General features: G+C 55.9%; 3 protein-coding genes across 5 annotated transcripts in view; 2 read left to right on the top strand and 1 right to left on the bottom strand.

The window, feature by feature from the left end:
- The window catches only part of XPO5 (exportin 5), a 36287-nt gene extending 34152 nt beyond the window's left edge, over nt 1-2135 (top strand). For both annotated transcript variants that reach the window (XM_038761227.1, XM_038761226.1), the window contains exons 30-32: nt 9-146; nt 551-715; nt 921-2135. In XM_038761227.1, the coding sequence (XP_038617155.1) occupies nt 9-146; nt 551-715; nt 921-1058 (441 nt within the window). In that variant the 3' untranslated portion in view covers nt 1059-2135. The remainder of the gene's footprint in view (nt 1-8; nt 147-550; nt 716-920) is intronic.
- POLR1C (RNA polymerase I and III subunit C) lies at nt 2025-9661 on the bottom strand. Of its 2 annotated transcripts, XM_038761228.1 has the most exons (9): nt 9582-9661; nt 9408-9479; nt 6456-6563; nt 5764-5896; nt 4736-4855; nt 4258-4410; nt 3772-3921; nt 3199-3315; nt 2025-2488 (listed from the first exon to the last, which is right to left on the bottom strand). In XM_038761228.1, the coding sequence occupies exons 1-9, from the start codon at nt 9648-9650 to the stop codon at nt 2370-2372; spliced, it is 1041 nt and encodes a 346-aa protein (XP_038617156.1). In that variant the 5' UTR covers nt 9651-9661; the 3' UTR covers nt 2025-2369. The 2 variants fall into 2 exon arrangements, with proteins under 2 accessions (XP_038617156.1, XP_038617157.1); XM_038761229.1 differs by lacking the exon at nt 6456-6563.
- Nucleotides 9662-9961: 300 nt separating this feature from the next.
- Nucleotides 9962-16065, top strand: YIPF3 (Yip1 domain family member 3). The gene is made up of 9 exons (XM_038761286.1): nt 9962-10078; nt 13135-13332; nt 13482-13588; nt 14207-14252; nt 14501-14593; nt 14735-14866; nt 15110-15223; nt 15443-15566; nt 15848-16065. The coding sequence occupies exons 1-9, from the start codon at nt 9998-10000 to the stop codon at nt 15979-15981; spliced, it is 1029 nt and encodes a 342-aa protein (XP_038617214.1). The 5' UTR covers nt 9962-9997; the 3' UTR covers nt 15982-16065.
- The last annotated feature ends 3898 nt before the right edge of the window (nt 16066-19963 follow it).

Genomic DNA, 19963 nt, shown 5'->3' with positions numbered 1-19963 from the left:
CTCCCCAGGTGCTCTCCGGCACGTTGCTTCCGGATGCGGTCACGTGGTTCTTCACTAGCGTGCTGAAGGGGCTGCAGATGCACGGGCAGCACGACGGCTGCATGGCTGCCCTCGTCCACCTGGCCTTCCAGATCTACGAGACCCTTGTGAGGGCAGCGTCGGGGGCAGAGGGGGGTGGCTCGGGACCCCCCCCACACCCACCAGGGCTATGCCAGTCCCCCTACCTGGCGTCCTCTGGGGCTCCTTCCCGATCCCCCGGGCTCGGCACGCTGCAGTCACCAGCGGCGTCCTGCCCGCCTCGCATCTGTGGCCAGCAAACGGTGTTCGGGGAGGGGGCCCATGGCCGTACTCTTCCTCCGCTCCTAACAGAAAGCGCCTATCCTCAAGGCTTGACTTTAAAGTCTCGCTGAGTTGGAGGCCGAGCCCTGCTAGGGTATCCTGGCCTCCCGAGGAGCTGGAAGGGGAACCCGGGGTCCCAAGAAGCCCCCTTCCTAAAGGGGGTAGGGCAGGGTGAAGCCCACCTTCCTGAATGGCTCTGTCTGTCTCCCAGCGTCCCCGGTACATGGAAGTGAGGGCGGTGATGGAGCAGATCCCGGAGATACAGATGGAAGCGCTGGAGCAGTTCGACAGCAAGCTGCTGAACCCCACCCTGCAGAAAATGGCCGACAAGCGCAGGAAGGACCACTTCAAGCGCCTCATCGCCGGCTGCATTGGGGTAGGGCCCACTGTAGGGGCGGGGAGGGCCTGAACAGCGACGGAAGGTTGATCCTCCGGGCCGGTGGGGAGCGGAGACCGTGGCACCTCTTGCTCAGCAGCATCCTGGCGAAAGAGAGGAGCTGAGGGAGGGAAAGAGCGGGGAGGAGGAGGGCGGAGGCTTCCTCTCAAGGCCGTCGGCGTCATCACGGCCTGTCTTCCTCCAGAAACCTTTGGGCGAGAAATTCCGCAAAGAGGTCCACATCAAGAACCTCCCGTCCCTCTTCAAGAAGACCAAGCCCATGCTGGAAGCGGAAGTGTTGGAGAGCGAGGACGGGATCCTGACCGCCCTCTTCGAGCCCTGAATCCAAACACACGGACTCCTCCCTCCAAAGCCTCCATTGTCATCTCTTCTCTCTGTCCCCCTGTAGCTCTAACCCTTCAGGCCCTCTCCACCACCGTCCTCCCAGCCCCAGGGGCCCATCCGTGGGAGGAAGCGCCCATTGATTGGGGGGGGCAGGGGCATCCTTTGATGGTTGGTGGGCAGCAGCTGGAGCAGAGCAGCGCCCAGCCCCGCAAAGGGGCCTTGAGAGGATGCTAGCTTGTTCCTCTGCTTAGCTGTCAAGGGGAGCAGCAGAAGGCAGCTCCTCATCCTCTTTCTTCCCCCCTCTTACACTGTCACAAGCTCCTCTCCCCCCACCAAGGGTTGGGGCAGGAGCGGGCCTTCCCACGGGGGTTGAACAGCTCCTGCTGCTCCTCCCGTTGGCTATAATCCTCAGAAGCCAGAGATGGGAAGCGTTGTTGTCAAGGCAGCAGCACGGGCCTCATTCCTGCTGTCCAAAAAAGCAGGATGGGAGCAGGGAGCTTCTTCAGGAGTCCTGGGAACATCTTCCCCCATCGCCCCAACCAGCCGAGGACAATTTAACTCAGTCTAGCTACCATCTGACCCAACACCCCCTCTAAAAAAAGTCTCAGATCCTGTGGGGCCCTGAGACAAAATGCTTTCTGAGGACGGAGCCAGGTCGAAGGACAGGGAGGGGGCTCAACTTAACCCAGCTAATCCCTTCTCTAATCCATCTGCTCCAGGTGGAACAGTAGTATTCGAGCGAGGCCCGCTGGATTGATGGAAATGGGCTCAGGCTCTCCCGCCGGCCTGGGTCCCTCCCTCTCTGCCGTGCCATCCTTCGCAAAAGCAGCACTAGGGCGTCTACCCCGGCCGCCTCTACTGCTGCCTAAGGAACTACACTTTATACTCCCTAAACCACGGATCGGGCTGCTGGAGAGGACGGTTGTATTTATTGTGTCGTGGTATTTTTTTAATATCCCGTGACTTCACACTAGAAATTTTTTTATTGTTTTTAGAGCCTCTTTTGTAGGACTGTAAACCCTAAGGCCATGGTACACCTCTGCATGTCAGTAAAAACTATCAGTTTTCGTACAGAGGGCCCGGCGTTTCCCTTTACTGCTGCTGCATCGACGCCCGTCACTCACTCACTCATTCCCCACCTGGGAATGCAGGACTGGAGATTTGGCAACTGCCAACGAGGTGGGGCCAGGGCACATTTTCTTCAGCCCAAGAACCTTCTATACCTGGCACCTTCTGAAGGGGAAGAGACGCAAGTTGGGATGTGAGGGTCCAGAAAGTCATTTAGGTTGGCCAGGGGCCTGCTGCCCCCCTAGTCCATCTGGATTGTATCCAGCTCGTCCAGGAAGCGGCGGCACTTTCCCATCAGGATTTTAATGGCCTCGCTCACCAGCACGTCAGGCGGCAGGACTCCCGTCGACTCCACGGAGACTGAGGCCAAAGCAAAAAGAAGTCGGCATTAGGACGCTCTCACCTCCCACGCGTCTCCGTTGTAGAGACGAGGAACCGGGCCCAGGGTCGCACGAGACAGTGGCAGAACTGAGACTGGAACCTGGGTCTTCTGCCTCTTCAACTCCTGCTCCTTCCCCTACACATCCCTCGATAAACCGAAAGCCATGGCCCGGCCCCCGGTTCTCAGAAGGGGCTATCCGGCCTGTCCTTTTGTGTTAGAAGACTTTCTGAAGAACCTCGTGTTAATGGGAAAAATAAAGTTATAGTTACCAAGCAAGGAGTTGGCTGGTTCAAAGCTCTCCCTCTTTCAGCCGGGTAAATTCCTCCGGTAAATGTTCTGTCCGCTTGAAAAGCGCCTTGTCGCTAATTCTTTGACCATATTACATAAAGTGCCACGGAAGCGTCACACCGTGGCTTGCCACCGCGTCCACCCGCCCAACTTTCTTCCTCTACTTGTGTCACTTTGTGGCTTAGGTTACAAAAGACCTGGGTGTGAGGTGAGGGTCGCTGTCTTACAAAGGAAGCCCTCGGTTAAGGAAAACGCCGGGTCGCGGTCACCTGCTGTCCCCAGCAGCCTGCGTGGGCCGCTTCTGCGCCTCGGAGGGGTCACGCCTGCCCTCTGAAGGGAGGTACCCGGTTCCTGAAGCCTACGGCCGACGGGTCGGATTGGGGCGGGCGGGGGCACTCACAGATGTAGTGGTCTCTCACTCGAGCCAGCCGCACCAGCTTCTTCAGTTCGTCGTGTCTGAAGACCTCCCGGCTGAAGGTTTCCAGCCTGGGGTTGGCCACCACCGCCACCTTCTTCCCTGACGGAGGCAAAACTGACGTCAGGCCCCGTGGCTCACGGCGGGGCAGTTACGCCTCCTCGGCTCCCGGGGCCGGCTGATGGCCACAGGGTGAGCGCTCGGCTTTTGAGAAGGGACCGCGAGGCAGGGCGGCGGTTTGGCGAGCAGGCCTTCGCTGCGGCAGATCTCCAGTGGCCTAAAGGAGGGCTGGGTCCAGCCCCTGCCCACTAACGGGACCCCTTCCACAGCACTCTGCCCCCCGGACCCTCTCAGGGGACAGTCACGCAGGACCCCGATGGGCTCACACGTGCTTATGGTCCCGTCCTGAGCTGCTGTCAGGTGATTCTGTACTCCCCCAAGCACTTAGTACGACAGCGCTGGGCGCCTAGTAAGCGCTCGCTAAATACCACGGAACGAATGCCCCAGGACCTCCGGCTCCTAGCTCTGGGGGCGGGGGAGCAGCCCAACCCTAGGTACCTTTGACCTCCTGGATTTGGATGACCCCAGGCGAAAAGCAGTCCTTCAGCTTTTCAGCCATCTCCCCCTCCACTGGCTGCAGCAAGGTGATGTCGGGAAGCAGCCGGTAGCTAACGGTGTCCACGGGGGAGAATTTCGCATGATCCTTGCCTGGGACGGGAGGAGGGCAGCGCTGATACGCAGAGTATCAAGTCAGCCCCAGACCCGAGCCCAGAGTCTCTGCCTCCCGGCTCCTTGGCCCAAGGGGACCTCTGACTTCTTCCCCCGGTGGCTTCTCTTCCGTGCACGGACGGTTTTAAACTTTGGTCCAAGTTTCGAACTGGCGCGCTGGGCGCTCAGGTAGCTCTCAGAGCACACGCCCTCCTACAAACGCGGAGAGCAACCCACGCCCCTGGGAGCCAAAGCTGCACAGCCGTTCCCCCGGGGTGCGGCTGGGGGAAGGGAGGTGTCCCACCCAGACTCCACCTGTTTGTCTATCCATCTCACCAATGCCCTTGACGTAGTGCAGGAGCAGATCCAGCTCCTGGCCGGGGCGCAGCTGGGTAATGAGAATGTCGTCGTGCACGGGGCGGATGGAGCCTTCGCAGAAGAGGTCGGCCTGGTTTCCCAGGGGCACCCAGGTCATGTGCTTTGTGTACACTGCAAAGGGAAAGGAACGAGTCAAGTCCCGAAAGACGGCGCCCCGCTCCCCCGGCACCTCCGAGGGCTCCCCAGCTCCACCCTCGTAGAGCGGAAATGCCTCAGTTTGGCTTCAAGGCTCACCACCTTTGCAAATGGGATCTCCTAACCACGGCTCACCTCCTAACTTTGCTCAACTCCCCTTCCTGTGCCATCTTGCTCAGCTCCCCCCACCCCCCGAAAGCCTGCCGGCCTACATCTTCGCCCATCCTCAAAGCCCTCCTAAAGTGGCAGCCCCTAGGGAAAGCCCTCCCCCATCATTTCACCACACAAGCCCCCTACTCACCCTTGTGATTGAGGTAGAGTTGGTTGGGATCAGAGGAGTCCTTGGAAGCACTGGGATTCCAAGTACACTTGACCTTCAACTGAAATTGTAGCGTGTCTATCTCTGTGCCCTCCTCATCCCCTGTGCACGGAGCAGAGTGACCCGGGGTCATCACCCCAACGCCTTAGTTACCGGCACACGGCCATTAGAGACCGTCAAGTAGTTCCCAGCCTGCTGGAGGATCTAGACAAGTACAACCCCCTTCCCCCCATTCCACAACCTACAGAGGGGGGCAAGAGGGTTTTAAAGAAAGGAGAGAGCCACAGGATGCTCAAGGCAAGTGTATCCAGCTGAGATCGGAAGGAGCGGAGGGATAAAATGGACAGGAACGGAAGCGGAAAAGAAGTTCCGTTTCAGAGGCAAGACGGGGGCATCACAGACTTGGCAGGGGACACGGGTTTCAAGGAGACAAACTGGACCGCCAGCGGAAAGCAGCGAGTCAGACAGGGCGGGCCAGCCACCGATGGGTCCAAGGACAACTTTTAACTGCAGCCGCAGACAGGACATTTGGGCGGGTAAGACCGTGAAGAATGACTAGGCTCCATCAGTCTGAATCTCTCTCCTTTCCCTTTTCCCAATATCTTGCTCCCGCCACCATTAGACTGTCAGCTCCTTGTGGCAGGGGCTGCGTAGTAACTGTGGCGTTTGTTAAGTGCTTAGTTCAGTACTTGGCTGAAGGAGAAACAAGATAACCCGGCTCACAACCCAAGTACGAGGGAGGACAGGGACTGAATCCCCCTTTTGCAAAAGACAGCTGAGGCAGACAGGAGTTAAGTGACTTGCCTAAGGTCATTCGGCAGGTGAGTGGCAGAGCCAGAAGTAGAACCCAGGTCCTCCGACTCCCCAGACCGGTGCTCTTTCCACTAGGCCACAAACAACCTGCTTCGGTTGTGTTTTCCCCGGCACTTAGTACAGTGCACCGCACCCAGCTCTATAAATCCCACCAGGCCCCCCCGAGCATCCTTCCTCCCCGCTCGGCAACCACTCACCTTGATTCCGGTACTCGAAGAGGCGGGGGTCGGCGGTGATTGGGATGAGCCCCAGGCGATGGGCCAGGATCTCATCCTGCATGATGGACGTGTTGTTGTACACGAAGACCTTCTCTACGGCCATGGTGGGCACCTGGGTGGAGAGACGCTGACGCTGAAAAGCTCCAAGCCCTGCCCTGACCTCACTCCTCCAGTCAATCTTATTTACTGAACGCTTACTGTGTGCAGAGCACTGTACTAAGCGCTTGGGAGAGTACAATGCGACACTATAACAGGCGCACTCCACCCAGGTGGGGCCTGTATAAAGCGGGGAGAGAAGAAAGCACAGAAAGTGTGGAAGAGAGGGGGCCCCAGTGCTGGGGCAGAAAAGCGGATAATGACTGAAGTATTCGTTCCTACTATGTGCTAAGCACTGAACTAAGTGCTGGGGTAGATATAAGATTAGCAGGCTGGGACTCAGTCCCAGATACCGAGTCACTGTGCCGATGAGGGAACTGAAGCCCGGAGAAGTGACTTGTCCAAGGTCACACAACAGACAAGTGGCGCAGCCGGGATTAGAACCCAGGTCCTCCGGCCCCCAGGCCTGAGCTCTTTCCTCTGGGCCACGGTGCTTCAGACGTGAGGGCTCCCGCTCGGCGTACGGCGGATTTAGCTCCCGGCCCACAGGCACCGACGGGACAGGCGATCCGAACCTCAGCCAGCAGGATACGCCGGAAAGCGTTGGCGATGGCCGCGTCGATTCCCACCATGTCAAACTCCAAGGAGTCCTCCTCCATCTGGACCACGTCCACACGGAAACCCTGCCGAGCGTGACCAATCGATGCTGTTTATTGAGCGCTTACTACGTGCAGGGAGATGTGAGGAACGATACAACAGAATTAGCAGGCGCCTCCCTTACCCACACTGAGCTTACGGTCTGGAGGACTGTAAGAACCACAATCCGCGGATGCCTCAGTTTCCCCTGCCCTTGTTTTCTGAAGCCCTCAACCCCTTTTCCCCCTTTTTATTTTGGTAACCGTTAAGCGCTTACTATGCATCAGGCAGTGTTTTAAGTGCTGAGCTAGAATTAGCATAGCTCAGTGAAAAGAGCCCAGGCTTGGGAGTCGGAGGTCGTGGGTTCTAATCCCGACTCCGCCACTTATCAGCTATGTATCTTTGGGGAAGTCACGTAACTCCTTTGTACCTCAGTTACCTCATCTGTAAAATGGGGATGAAGACTGCGAGCCTCACGTGGTCAGCTATGTACCTTTGGGGAAGTCATGTAATTTCCCTGTACCTCAGTTACCTCATCTGTAAAATGGGGATGAAGACTGCGAGCCTCACGTGGTCAGCTATGTATCTTTGGGGAAGTCACGTAACTTCCCTGTACCTCAGTTACCTCATCTGTAAAATGGCGATGAAGACTGCGAGCCTCACGTGGGACAACCTGATAATGTTATATCTCCCCCAGCGCTTAGAACATAATAAGCGCTTAACAAATACCCTCATTATTATTATCATTATCATTATAATCCAAGCGAATCAGATTGGACACAGTCCCTGTCCCACACGGGGCTCCCAGTCTTTATCCCCGTTTTAATAATAAATGTTTTAATAATAAATAAATTCAATGTATTAAATGCTTAGTACAGTGCTCTGCACACAGTAAGCGCTCAATAAATACGACTGAATGAATGAATGAAAGGTGATCAGGTTGTCCCACGTGGGGCTCCCAGTCAATCCCCATTTTACAGATGAGGTAACTGAGGCTCAGAGAAGTTTGTTTTTTTAATAGCATTTATTAAGCGCTTCCTATGTGCAAAGCACTGTTCTAAGCGCTGTATTAAGTACATGAATGAATGAAGTGACTCGTATTTACTGAGAAGCAGCGTGGCTCAGTGGAAAGAGCACAGGCTTTGGAGTCCGAGGTCATGGGTTCAAATCCTGGCTCCGCCACATGTCTGCTGTGTGACCTTGGGCAAGTCACTTCACTTCTCGGAGTCTCAGTTACCTCATCTGTAAAATGGGGATGATGACTGTGAGCCCCACGCAGGACAACCTGAACACCTTGTATCCCCCCAGCGCTTAGAACAGTGCTTTGCACATAATAAGTGATTAACAAATGCCATTATTATTATTATTATTATTACTGAGCGCTTACTGTGTGCAGAGCACTGTACTAAGCGCTTGGGAAGGACAAGTTGGCAACATATAGAGGAGGTCCCCACCCAACAACGGGCTCACAGGCTAGAAGGGGGAGACAAACAAAACAAAACATATTAACAAAATAGAGTAGTAAATATGTACAAGTAAAATAGAGTAATAAATATGGATCATTTTCCCAAAGCATCACTCAATGAATCAATCGATGCAATTTATTGAGTGCTTACTGCGTGCAGAGCATCGGACTCATTCATTCATTCAATCGTATTTATTGAACGCTTCCTGTGTGCAGAGCACTGTACTAAGCGATTGGGAAGGACATGTTGGCAACAGATAGGGGCAGTCCCCACCCAAAAGTGGGCTCACAGGCTATAAGGGGGAGGCGGACGACAAAACAAAACATATTAATAAAATCAACTGAATGAGCGGATGGGTGTACGAATGATGAGTGGCTGGCTGGATGAATGAATGAAGGGATGAATGAATGACGACGAGTGGATGGATGGACGGATGAATGAAGGGATGAATGAAGGGATGGATGGATGAATGACGATGAGTGGGGGGATGGATGGGTGAAGGGATGAATGAATGATGAGTGAATGGATGGATGGATGAATGATGACGAGTGGATGGATAGATGAATGAATGAAGGACTGAATGAATGACAAGTGGATGGATGAATGACGATGAGTAGATGGATGGATGAATGAAGGAAGGACTGAATGAATGACAAGTGGATGGATGAATGACGACGAGTGGATGGATGAATGAATGAAGGGCTGAATGAATGATGATGAGTGGATAGATGGATGGATGGATAGATAGATGAAGGGATGAATGACGACGAGTGGATAGATGGATGGATGGATGAAGGAATGGATGAATGACGACGAGTGGATGGACGGATGTCTGAATGAAGAGATGAATGAATGCCGACGAGTGGATGGATGAATGAAGGGCTGAATGAATGACGACGAGTGCATGGATGAATGAATGAAGGGCTGGATGAATGACGAGTGGATGGATGGATGGATGAATGAACGACTAAATGAATGACAAGTGGATGGATGAATGACGACGAGTGCATGGATGAAGGGCTGAATGACGACGAATGAATGGATGGATAGATATTTATTTATTGTATTTGTACCTATCGATTCTATTTATTTTATTTTGTTAGTATGTTTGGTTTTGTTCTCTGTCTCCCCCTTTTAGACTGTGAGCCCACTGTTGGGTAGGGACCGTCTCTATATGTTGCCAATTTGTCCTTCCCAAGCGCTTAGTCCAGTGCTCTGCACACAGTAAACGCTCAATAAATACGATTGATGATGATAAAGAGATGGCTGAATGACGACGAGTGGATGGATGGATGGATGAATGAATAAAGGGATGGATGAATGACGACGAGTGGATGGATGGATGAATGAATGAAAGAAGGAAGGGATGGATGGATGAGCAAAGGGATGAATGCCTGAATGAGGGCGAGGCGCCTCGGCCCTCACCTTCTCGAAGCGGCTCCGGTCCCAGGCGTCGTCGAAGCCGGCGTAGTTCCCCGGGAAGTCGGTGGTGTGGGCCTAAGGCGGAGAACGAGGAGGAGGAGGTGGGGGGGGGGGGCCGGATGGCGGCTCGGCCGTGGCCTCGGGGGTCGCCCCGCCCCGCGGGCCCCCGAAACTCACATGGCGGACGCCGAACTCCCCGAGCACCACGCGGCTCCTCATCTCCCTCACGGCCTCGCCCGCCGCCATCTTGGCCCGCCGCCGCCGCCCTCGTCGAGAGCGCCCCGCGACTTCCGGCCGCGCGCGCGCGCGCGCAGGCGCACTGGGAAGCCCGCGCGCGCAGGCGCACTGGGAAGCCCGCGCGCGCAGGCGCACTGGGAAGCCCGCGCGCGCAGGCGCACTGGGAAGCCCGCGCGCGCAGGCGCACTGGGAAGCCCGCGCGCGCAGGCGCACTGGGAAGCCCGCGCGCGCAGGCGCACTGGGCCGGCCGCGCGCGCGCAGGCGCACTGGGCCGCCGCTTCCGGCCCGGCCGAGCCAACATCCGGGGCCTCGGCGAAGACCCTCGGGGCGGAAGGCCTGCCCTGTGTGAGGGGGGCATGGCCAGTCCTTCGGCCCCTGCGGGGGGGACCCCCCATGGGGCCGCCCCCGATTGGGCGGGATTTGAAGACAATGGCCAGGTAATACCAATCAATCAATCAATCAATCAAGCGTATTTATTGAGCGCCTACTGCGTGCAGAGCGCTGGACTGAGCGCTTGGGAAGTCCAAGTTGGCAACGTAGAGAGACGGTCCCTCCCCAACAGTGGGCTCCCAGTAATAGCCCCGTCGGGACCGCTCCCCCCAAGTCGTAATCGTGGTGACGTTTATTAAGCGCTTACTATGTGCCAACTTGGACTTCCCAAGCGCTTAGTACAGCGCTCTGCACACAGTAAGCGCTCGGTACATACGATTGAGTGAATCAGTGAATGAATGCTAAGCGCTGGGGGAGATAACAAGGTGATCAGGTTGTCCCCCTGGGGGCTCACAGTCTCCAGCGCTTAGAACAATGCTTGGCACATAGTAAGCGCTTAATAAATGCCATTATTATTATTATTATTATTATTCATCCTCATTTTACAGATGAGGGAACTGAGGCCCATTCATTCAATCTTATTTATTGAGCGCTTACTGTGTTTAGAGCACTGTACTAAGCGCTTAGGAAGGACAGGTTGGCAACATATAGAGACGGCCCCTACCCAACAGTGGGCTTTTAAGCGCTTACAATGTGCCAAGCGCTGTTCTAAGCGCTGGGGGAGATACAAGGTGATCAGGTTGTCCCCTGGGGGGCTCACAGTCTCCAGCGCTTAGAACAATGCTTGGCACATAGTAAGCGCTTAATAAATGCCATTGTTATTATTATTCACCCTCATTTTACAGATGAGGGAACTGAGGCCCGTTCATTCATTCAGTCTTATTTATTGAGCCCTTACTGTGTTTAGAGCACCGTACTAAGCGCTTAGGAAGGACAGGTTGGCAACACATAGAGACGGCCCCTACCCAACAGTGGGCTATTAAGCGCTTACAATGTGACAAGCGCTGTTCTAAGCGCTGGGGGAGATACAAGGTGATCAGGTTGTCCCCCGGGGGGCTCACAGTCTCCAGCGCTTAGAACAATGCTTGGCACATAGTAAGCGCTTAATAAATGCCATTATTATTATTATTCATCCTCATTTTACAGATGACGGAACTGCGGCCCGTTCATTCATTCATTCAATCTTATTTATTGAGTGCTTACTGTGTTTACAGCACTGTACTATGCGCTTAGGAAGGACAAGTTGGCAACATATAGAGACGGAGCCTACCCAACAGTGGGCTCTTAAGCGCTTACAATGTGACAAGCACTGTTCTAAGCGCTGGGGGAGATACAAGGTGATCAGGTTGTCCCCCGGGGGGCTCACAGTGTCCAGCGCTTAGAACAATGCTTGGCACATAGTAAGCACTTAATAAATGCCATTATTATTATTATTCATCCTCATTTTACAGATGAGGGAACTGAGGCCCATTCATTCAATCTTATTTATTGAGTGCTTACTGTGTTTAGAGCACTGTACTAAGCGCTTAGGAAGGACAGGTTGGCAACATATAGAGACGGCCCCTACCCAACAGTGGGCTTTTAAGCGCTTACAATGTGCCAAGCGCTGTTCTAAGCACTGGGGGAGATACAAGGTGATCAGGTTGTCCCCTGGGGGGCTCACAGTCTCCAGCGCTTAGAACAATGCTTGGCACATAGTAAGTGCTTAATAATGCCATCATTATTATTATTATTATTCATCCTCATTTTACAGATGACGGAACTGCGGCCCGTTCATTCATTCATTCAATCTTATTTATTGAGCGCCTACTGTGTTTAGAGCACCGTACTAAGCGCTTAGGAAGGACAGGTTGGCAACATATAGAGACGGCCCCTACCCAACAGTGGGCTATTAAGCGCTTACAATGTGACAAGCGCTGTACTAAGCGCTGGGGGAGATACAAGGTGATCAGGTTGTTCCCCGGGGGGCTCACAGTCTTCATCCTCATTTTACAGATGAGGGAACTGAGGCCCATTCATTCAGTCGTATTTATTGAGTGCTTACTGTGTGCAGACAACTGTACTAAGCGCTTGGGAAGGACATGTTGGCAACATATAGAGACGGTCCCTACCCAACAGTGGGCTGTTAAGCGCTTACCATGTGCCAAGCACTGTTTTAAGCACGCTGGGGGAGGTACAAGGTGATCAAGTTGTCCCCCGGGGGGCTCACAGTCTTCATCCTCATTTTACAGATGAGGGAACTGAAGCCCGGAGAAGTTAAGTGACTTGCGCTTAGTACAGTTCCCTGCACATTCATTCATTCAGTCGTATTTATTGAGCGCTTACTGTGTGCAGAGCACTGGACTAAGCACTTGGGAAGTCCAAGTTGGCAACATAAAGGGACGGTCCCTACCCAACAGCGGGCTCACAGTCTAGAAGGGGGAGACAGAAAATAAAACATATTAACAAAATAAAATAAATAGAATAAATACGTACAAGTAAAATAGAGTAATAAAGATGTACAAACATATATACATATATACAGGTGCTGTGGGGAGGGGGAGGAGGAGGAAGGGGAGAGGAAGGAGGAGGCTCAGTTTGGGTCAATCTGACTCAGTCTGCACACAGTAAGCACTCAGTAAATACGATTGAATGAATGAATGAATGAACTGCAAAGCCCGGGCTCTTTCCACTGAGCCACGCTGCTCCTCTGTTCCATTCCAGGAGAATGGAATGGCCCAAGGCGAGCCTTGGAAGTACAAATGTAGAGCTGCGAGCAGTTGGGAAATAATAATAATAATAATAATGATGGTATTTATTAAGCGCTTACTATGTGCCAAGCACTGTTCTAAGCGCTGGGGAGGTGACAAGGTGATCAGGTTGTCCCCCCGGGGGGCTCACAGTTTTAATCCCCATTTTACAGATGAGGGAACTGAGGCCCAGAGAAGTGAAGTGACTTGCCCAAAGTCACACAGCTGACAGTTGGCGGAGCCGGGATTTGAACCCATGGCCTCCGACTCCAAAGCCCGGGCTCTTTCCACTGAGCCACGCTGCTTCTCTGCGAAAGAAGCAGAGGAAAGGTTTAGAAAAGTTAACAACTCCCTACCTGTTCAAAGGGGCACAGGGCAAGGTGTCCCCCCAGGCTGGGAGTGGTCAGTTGGTGAGGTGTCTTGGCCCGACCCAGGGCGGGGGCTCCGCTGTCATCGACATGGAGAACATGGACGACACATCGGGCTCCAGCTTTGAGGACATGGGAGAGCTGCACCAGCGCCTCCGGGAGGAGGAGGTGGACGCCGAGGCCGCCGCCGACGACGAAGAAGATGGCGAGTTCCTGGGGATGAAGGGCTTCAAGGGACAGTTGAGTCGCCAGGTGGCCGACCAGGTGAGTGGGGCACGGCCCCTCCCCGCCACCCCCCCCCACTCCCCAGGAACCAGGAAGGCTTGTCCGGGCTCCGGAAAGCCCAGGGAGGGGAACGAGGATGCCGAGGGATGTGGTCTTCCTCACCGTCGGCCCCTCCTGCCCCTTCCCAGATGTGGCAGGCCGGAAAGAGGCAGGCCACCAAGGCCTTCAGCCTGTACGCCAACATCGACATCCTCCGGCCCTACTTTGACGTGGAGCCCGCCCAGGTGCGCAGCAGGTGAGGAGTCGGGCCCCTCCTCCCCCGCCCTCCCCCCACGTCCTCCCTCCTTCCCCCGGAAACACAACGAGACCCCGAAGTCACCCACCAGTCTGGTCAGGTGAACTGTGGGCACGCGGGGCTCGGCTCCCACCCCCGCTTCTCGTCCCCTCGGGTACCCTGAGGTGATCTGGAATGTGTCCGGTCCCCTCCTGTCCTCCGGATTTAGAGGGTTTTTTCTGAACACTGGGCAGCTGGACCCTGGGGCTGGGCGCTCAGTGGGCCTTTTACTACCAAGGATGGTGATGATGATGTTGATGAGTGATTTCAGCTTCACACAGGACCCCGTCTCTCCTCTACACCCCCAAACTCGGCCATCCCCTTGCTGCTCTTGTCCCCCATTGGTCCTGCCGTGGGAACCTCCCCAAGAGCTCCCCAGCCCATTGATCTCTTCCGGGCAGCAGCCGGTGGTTGGGGGGCATAGGATTCCTCTGCATCCTCACCCCCCAGGCCCTCCACTTCCCCATCCAGGATTAGCTTCCCCCCTGCCCCCTTCCCAGGGAGGGAGGGAAGGCCCACAAAGGGAAGCCCTGTTCTGATTCCCCTTTCACCCCTCCTGCTGTCCTCTCCCCCTGCCAGGCTTCTGGAATCCTTGATGCCCATCAAAATGGTCAATTTCCCCCAGGTAAGAGCGGGCAGCGGGGCCCAGCTGCTGAGGAGGGTGTTGGTCAGAGATCTGCCCCAGGCACCCTCCCCCCAGTCCCACCCCTGGGAGAGGAAGGGCTATGCACAGTGTGGTGCTCATGACTGTGGGAGAGGGACGAAGCCCCCCGCCACCCTCCCTCTCAGTCAGCTGAGGGGTATGGGCAGCCCTGGGCCACCGGGAGAGCAGCAGCCCCCTCCCTTGCCCCGGCTCTCTTGCCCCGTCTGCAGAAGATCGCAGGCGAGCTGTATGGACCCCTCATGCTGGTCTTCACTCTGGTGGCCATCCTCCTGCACGGCATGAAGACGTCTGACACCATCATCGTAAGGAGCGGGACCGGAATGTGGCGGGGGGGAGGCGGGCCGGCCGCAAGAGGACATTCGTGTCCGTTTTGCTGTCGGGCCCAGGCGGTGGGTATGGTGGGGAGGCGGAAGGCTGACCGAACCCTGCCCTCCGTCCCCCAGCGAGAGGGCACCTTGATGGGCACCGCCATCGGCACCTGCTTCGGCTACTGGCTGGGCGTCTCCTCATTCATCTACTTCCTGGCCTACCTTTGCAACGCCCAGATCACCATGCTGCAGATGCTGGCCCTGCTGGTGGGGCTGGGGGTCGGGCCCCGGGGTTGGGGAGACCCCCGGACGCTTCCCCAGTCCGGGCGGAGCGCCAAGCCCGGCCGTGGCTGCCCCGGGTCGGGGGAGCTAGCGGAGCTCAGCGGGTGGAGCGGGGCGGGGAGGGGGGATTTTCAGACCGCGGGCCCCTGGAATCCGTCACCTGCCTCATGCCTGTAGGCTCTGGGGACACCGTCCGCCTCCCTTCTCCCCTCTCCCACCACGTTCCAGGGCTACGGGCTGTTCGGACACTGCGTGGTCCTGTTTGTTACTTACAACGTCCACCTCCACGCCCTCTTCTACCTGTTCTGGCTGCTCCTGGGCGGGCTGTCCACCTTACGCATGGTGAGCTGGCTGGGGGCAGGGAGACCGGGAGGGAGCCGCGGGGCCGCGAGCTCTGGGGAGGGGGATTGGGGGCAGAGGGACGAGAAAGCCCCGGTTGGGGTGGGGCAAACCAGGTTTGGCCCCTGGAGCGGGTTATGTCCCCACTAGGGCATAGCTGAGGCGTGGGCATACACCGACTCTCCGTGTCCGTGTCCCCACCCTCCCGTGGTGTGCGCTCAGGTGGCGGTGTTGCTATCGCGGACGGTGGGCCCCACCCAGAGGCTGCTCCTGTGCGGGACCCTGGCCACTCTCCACATGCTCTTCCTGCTCTACCTGCACTTTGCCTACCACAAGGTGGTGGAAGGTAAGCGGCCGGGGGGCCGGTGGGAGTCCGGGGGGGCTCTAGTTGTGGGTCCTGGGCTGGGCCGGCGGGGAAGCGGGTCGGAGAGGAATCTGCCGCACCCGGCTGCCAGCTGCCTCCACCCCGACTCGTTCCCTGGGAAGCAAAGGGACGGAAGCCACTTCGGCTAAGGCCTCAGCAGCCTTTAAAAGCCGCAGCTCTCCCGTGCCAGCCTTCCTGCCCACAAGACACCCCCCTGCCCGTCTCTGGCCACCCCTGACTGCCCGTCCCCTCCCCCCACGCAGGGCTCCTGGACACCCTGGAGGGCCCCAACGTGCCCCCCTTTCAGCGAGTGGCCCGGGACGTCCCGGCCGGGGCCCCCGTGGCCGTGCTCAACGACACCGTGAAGGCCCTGCTGCTGACCCCGCGACCCCGCTGACCCTCGGGCCTGGGGCGTTCCGGGCCGCCCTCCCGGACACTGCCTCGCCCGCCCAAGGGAATGATTAAAGGACCATGCTGGGCACGTGGGCGTGATCGCTAGAGGCCGGACTTTCTGCATGCCACCCTCCTTCCACCCCGCTCCCGGGACTTCTGCTCCCAGCTCCCTCCTTCCGTCCCGCCCCTGGGTCTTGTAGCCCCAGTCGCAACCTGGGACCTGCTTCCCCTCCTCCCTCTGCCACAGAAGGCAGGGGCCCCGGGGTCAGGCCCCGAACCACACGTGCCCACAGTTCCCACCCAGCGGGCACAGATGCTCCATGGTCCCCTAACCCAGCTCCGCACTCATTTAGAGTGGTGGGTTGGAGTGGGGGGAGAGAGAGAGAGTGAACGCATGCTGTGCAGACCCCTGGGCACGGACTTTGGGGCTTCTGTCCCCAGGCAGCCTTCACAGGTTAGCTCCTCTGGTCTCTTCTGCCCTAGCTGGAACCCACCGCATCTTCCCACACCCCATACACCCAAGACTTAGAGCTGGTAGCCAAGCCACCGTCTGGGTCTTCCACATGAGCCCATGAGGGAAGGCCCTTAGGTGAGCCTGCGAGGGCTTTCTCCAAACCCAGTTGAGTTTGTTACAGGGATGCACAAACTCCCCTCTTCCCCCGGCCCCCAACACACAAACGCCCCTTCCTCCAGAAGCACGGGGGCTACAGGTGCTTTGTAATCGAACAGTAGTGTTGGAGGGCTGGGAAGCAGGTGCAGACTGGCTGACCTCTGTGCTTTTCCTGCTGCCTTCGGTTCCCGGCCTCCCGCCCGGCCAGAGAAACAACGGGGCAAGTGGAAAGAACACAGCTCTAGTAATCAGTCAGGACTCCCAGCAAGGACACTGGGCAAGTCACATCATTTCTCTGGGCCTCAATTTCCTCATCTGTAAAATGGGGACTCGGTATCCGTTCTCCCTCTCCCTTAGACTGTGAGCCCCATGGGGGACAGGGACTGTGTCCGATCTGATTGGATTGTAACTGTCCCAGTGCTTGGCACACAGTGCTTAACAAAGATCACAATTATTATTACTATTATGGCCAAGATCTGGAGGTCACAGCCTGAGTTCCTAGGGGTGGTCTGGGGGTTCATTCTGCCCCTACCACTTTCTCCCGCTTTCGAATCCACGATCTCCTCGGGCCCAGCTCCCTGTCTGCTCCTGAGCCTTTGGGATAATAGTCCCATCCTGCCTCCCCAGTTGGAGGTGTCTGCCCACTCCCATCCTTGACCCAAGCTGTTCTGTGCTAGTCCTTGGAAGTCAAATGCTACCAGGCCGTAGCCCAACCCCAATACCTGCCCCACCTGAGGTCCAAGGGTGGACAGCTTGTATCTCAGATTGGGGTGAAAGATCCTTTAGGACAGCAATTCCCCTCGCTCCCGGGGGCCTGACCTAAGGATATCCTGCTCTAGACAGCCCCGTCCAGCTACCTGAAGTCAATCGATAGGACTTATTGAGCACTAACTGTGGGCAGAACACTCTGAGCACTTAGAAGCGCATAAGAGAGTCAACGGACTAGATCCCTGCCCTCGAGGAGACTGAAGACTGCGGTGGGGGAAAAAAAAAATAGGAAGTCACCATTCCCTTGTGCAGGGGCCAAACTGGGCCGTTTCTGGGAGTTTTCGGGGTGACCTGAATACGTTTCTTCTCTGGCTCGCTGTCACCAACAGCGTTTACTGCAGACTTACAGGGAGCAGAGTTGGCCTTGAACAGGAGTGAAGAAAAGGGAGCCCTCATTCTTAAACAGCGCTACCGGGCCCCAGAACAGGCCTGCTCAGCCAGCCCACACCCCTCCCTCCACTAGCCACTCCAAACCGGCCCATCACAAAGGATGCTGGGCAGTAAATCGCTCCCATCCCCTTCCTTCCCCCCCCAAATCAATCCATTAGTGGTATTTCTTGAGCACTTACTGTGTACAGTGTACTACAGTGCAGTAGGCATTGTAGAGAAGCAGCGTGGCACAGTGGAAAGAGAAGTCAGAGGACGAGGGTTCTAATTCCGGCTCCACCACTTGTCTTCTGGGTGACTTTGGGCAAATCAGTAACTTCTCGGTGCCTCAGCTACCTCATCTGTAAGAATGGGGATTAAGACTGTGAGCCCCAAGTGGGACAAACTGATTACCCTGTATCTCCCCCAGCACTTAGAACAGTGCATGGCACATAGTAAGTGCCTAACAGATACCATCATCATCATCATCATCATCATCAATCGTATTTATTGAGCGCTTACTGTGTGCAGAGCACTGTACTAAGTGCTTGGGAAGTACAAGTTGGCAACATATAGAGACAGTCCCTACCCAACAGTGGGCTCACAGTCTAAAAGGGGGAGACAGGACAAAACCAAACATACTAACAAAATAAATAGAATAGATACGTACAAGTAAAATAAATAAATAGAGTAATCCCAGCTCTGCCACTTGTCTGCTGTGTGACTTTGGGCAAGTCACTCCACTTCTCTGTGCCTCAGTTGCCTCATCTGTAAAGTGGGACAACATGATTACCTTGTATCTATCTCACCTATTAGAACAGTGCATGGCACATAGTAAGTGCTTAACAAATACCATCATTATTATCTTCACTTCTCTAGGCCTCAGTTCCCTCCTCTGTAAAATGGGGATGAAGACTGGGAGCCCCTCGGGGGACAACCTGATGACCTGGTATCCCCCTGGGCGCTTAGAACAGCGTTTGGCACATAGTAAACGCTTAACAAACACCATCATTATTATCTTCACTTCTCTGTGCCTCAGTTACCTCCTCTGTAAAATGGGGATGAAGACTGGGAGCCCTACATGGGACAACCTGATGACCTTGTAGACCAGTGCTTGGCACATAGTAAGCGCTTAACAAACACCATCATTATTATCTTCACTTCTCTGGGCCTCAGTTCCCTCCTCTGTAAAATGGGGATGAAGACTGGGAGCCCCTTGGGGGGCAACCTGATGACCTTGTAACCTCCCCAGCGCTTAGACCAGTGCTTGGCACGTAGTAAGCGCTTAACAAACACCATCATTATCTTCACTTCTCTGGGCCTCAGTTACCTCCTCTGTAAAATGGGGATGAAGACTGGGAGCCCCACATGGGACAACCTGATGACCTTGTAACCTCCCCAGCGCTTAGACCAGTGCTTGGCACATAGTAAGCGCTTAACAAACACCATCATTATTATCTTCACTTCTCTGGGCCTCAGTTCCCTCCTCTGTAAAATGGGGATGAAGACTGGGAGCCCCTTGGGGGGCAACCTGATGACCTTGTAACCTCCCCAGCGCTTAGACCAGTGCTTGGCACGTAGTAAGCGCTTAACAAACACCATCATTATTATCTTCACTTCTCTGGGCCTCAGTTCCTTCATCTGTAAAATGGGGATGAAGACTGGGAGCTCCTCGTGGGGCAACCTGATGACCTTGTAACCTCCCCGGCGCTTAGAACAGTGCCTGGCACGTAGTAAGCGCTTAACAAACACTATTATTATTATTATTATTATTATTATTATTATTATTATTATTATTGTTGGGCGGGGCCCGGCGAGAAGCGTTCCCTCAGTTTGAGCCCTGAGGAGACGCCGCGTCACGGGCCCCGCGGGGTCGCGCACGCACGTACGTCGGCACGCACGGAGGGGCGGCAGCGACGCGGCCGTTACCATGGGAACCGGCGCTGCACGTTGCCCCGGCTCGCGCTGCAGCGGACGCGCGGCGTCAGTACGCACGCGCGGAGGGGCGCGGCTGCCCCTGGGGCGGGGCGAGGGGCGGTGACGCGGCCGTTGCCATGGGAACCGGCGCCGCACGGACCCCCCCCCCCCGGGGGACAACTTGATGACCTTGTAACCTCCCCAGCGCTTAGACCAGCGCTTGGCACATAGTAAGCGCTTAACAAACACCATCATTATTATCTTCACTTCTCTGGGCCTCAGTTCCCTCCTCTGTCAAATGGGGATGAAGACTGGGAGCCCCTCG

This window comes from Tachyglossus aculeatus, chromosome 19 (assembly GCF_015852505.1).
Source record: "Tachyglossus aculeatus isolate mTacAcu1 chromosome 19, mTacAcu1.pri, whole genome shotgun sequence".
Lineage (NCBI taxonomy): Eukaryota > Metazoa > Chordata > Mammalia > Monotremata > Tachyglossidae > Tachyglossus > Tachyglossus aculeatus.
This window is presented reverse-complemented; position numbering and strand designations above follow the sequence as displayed.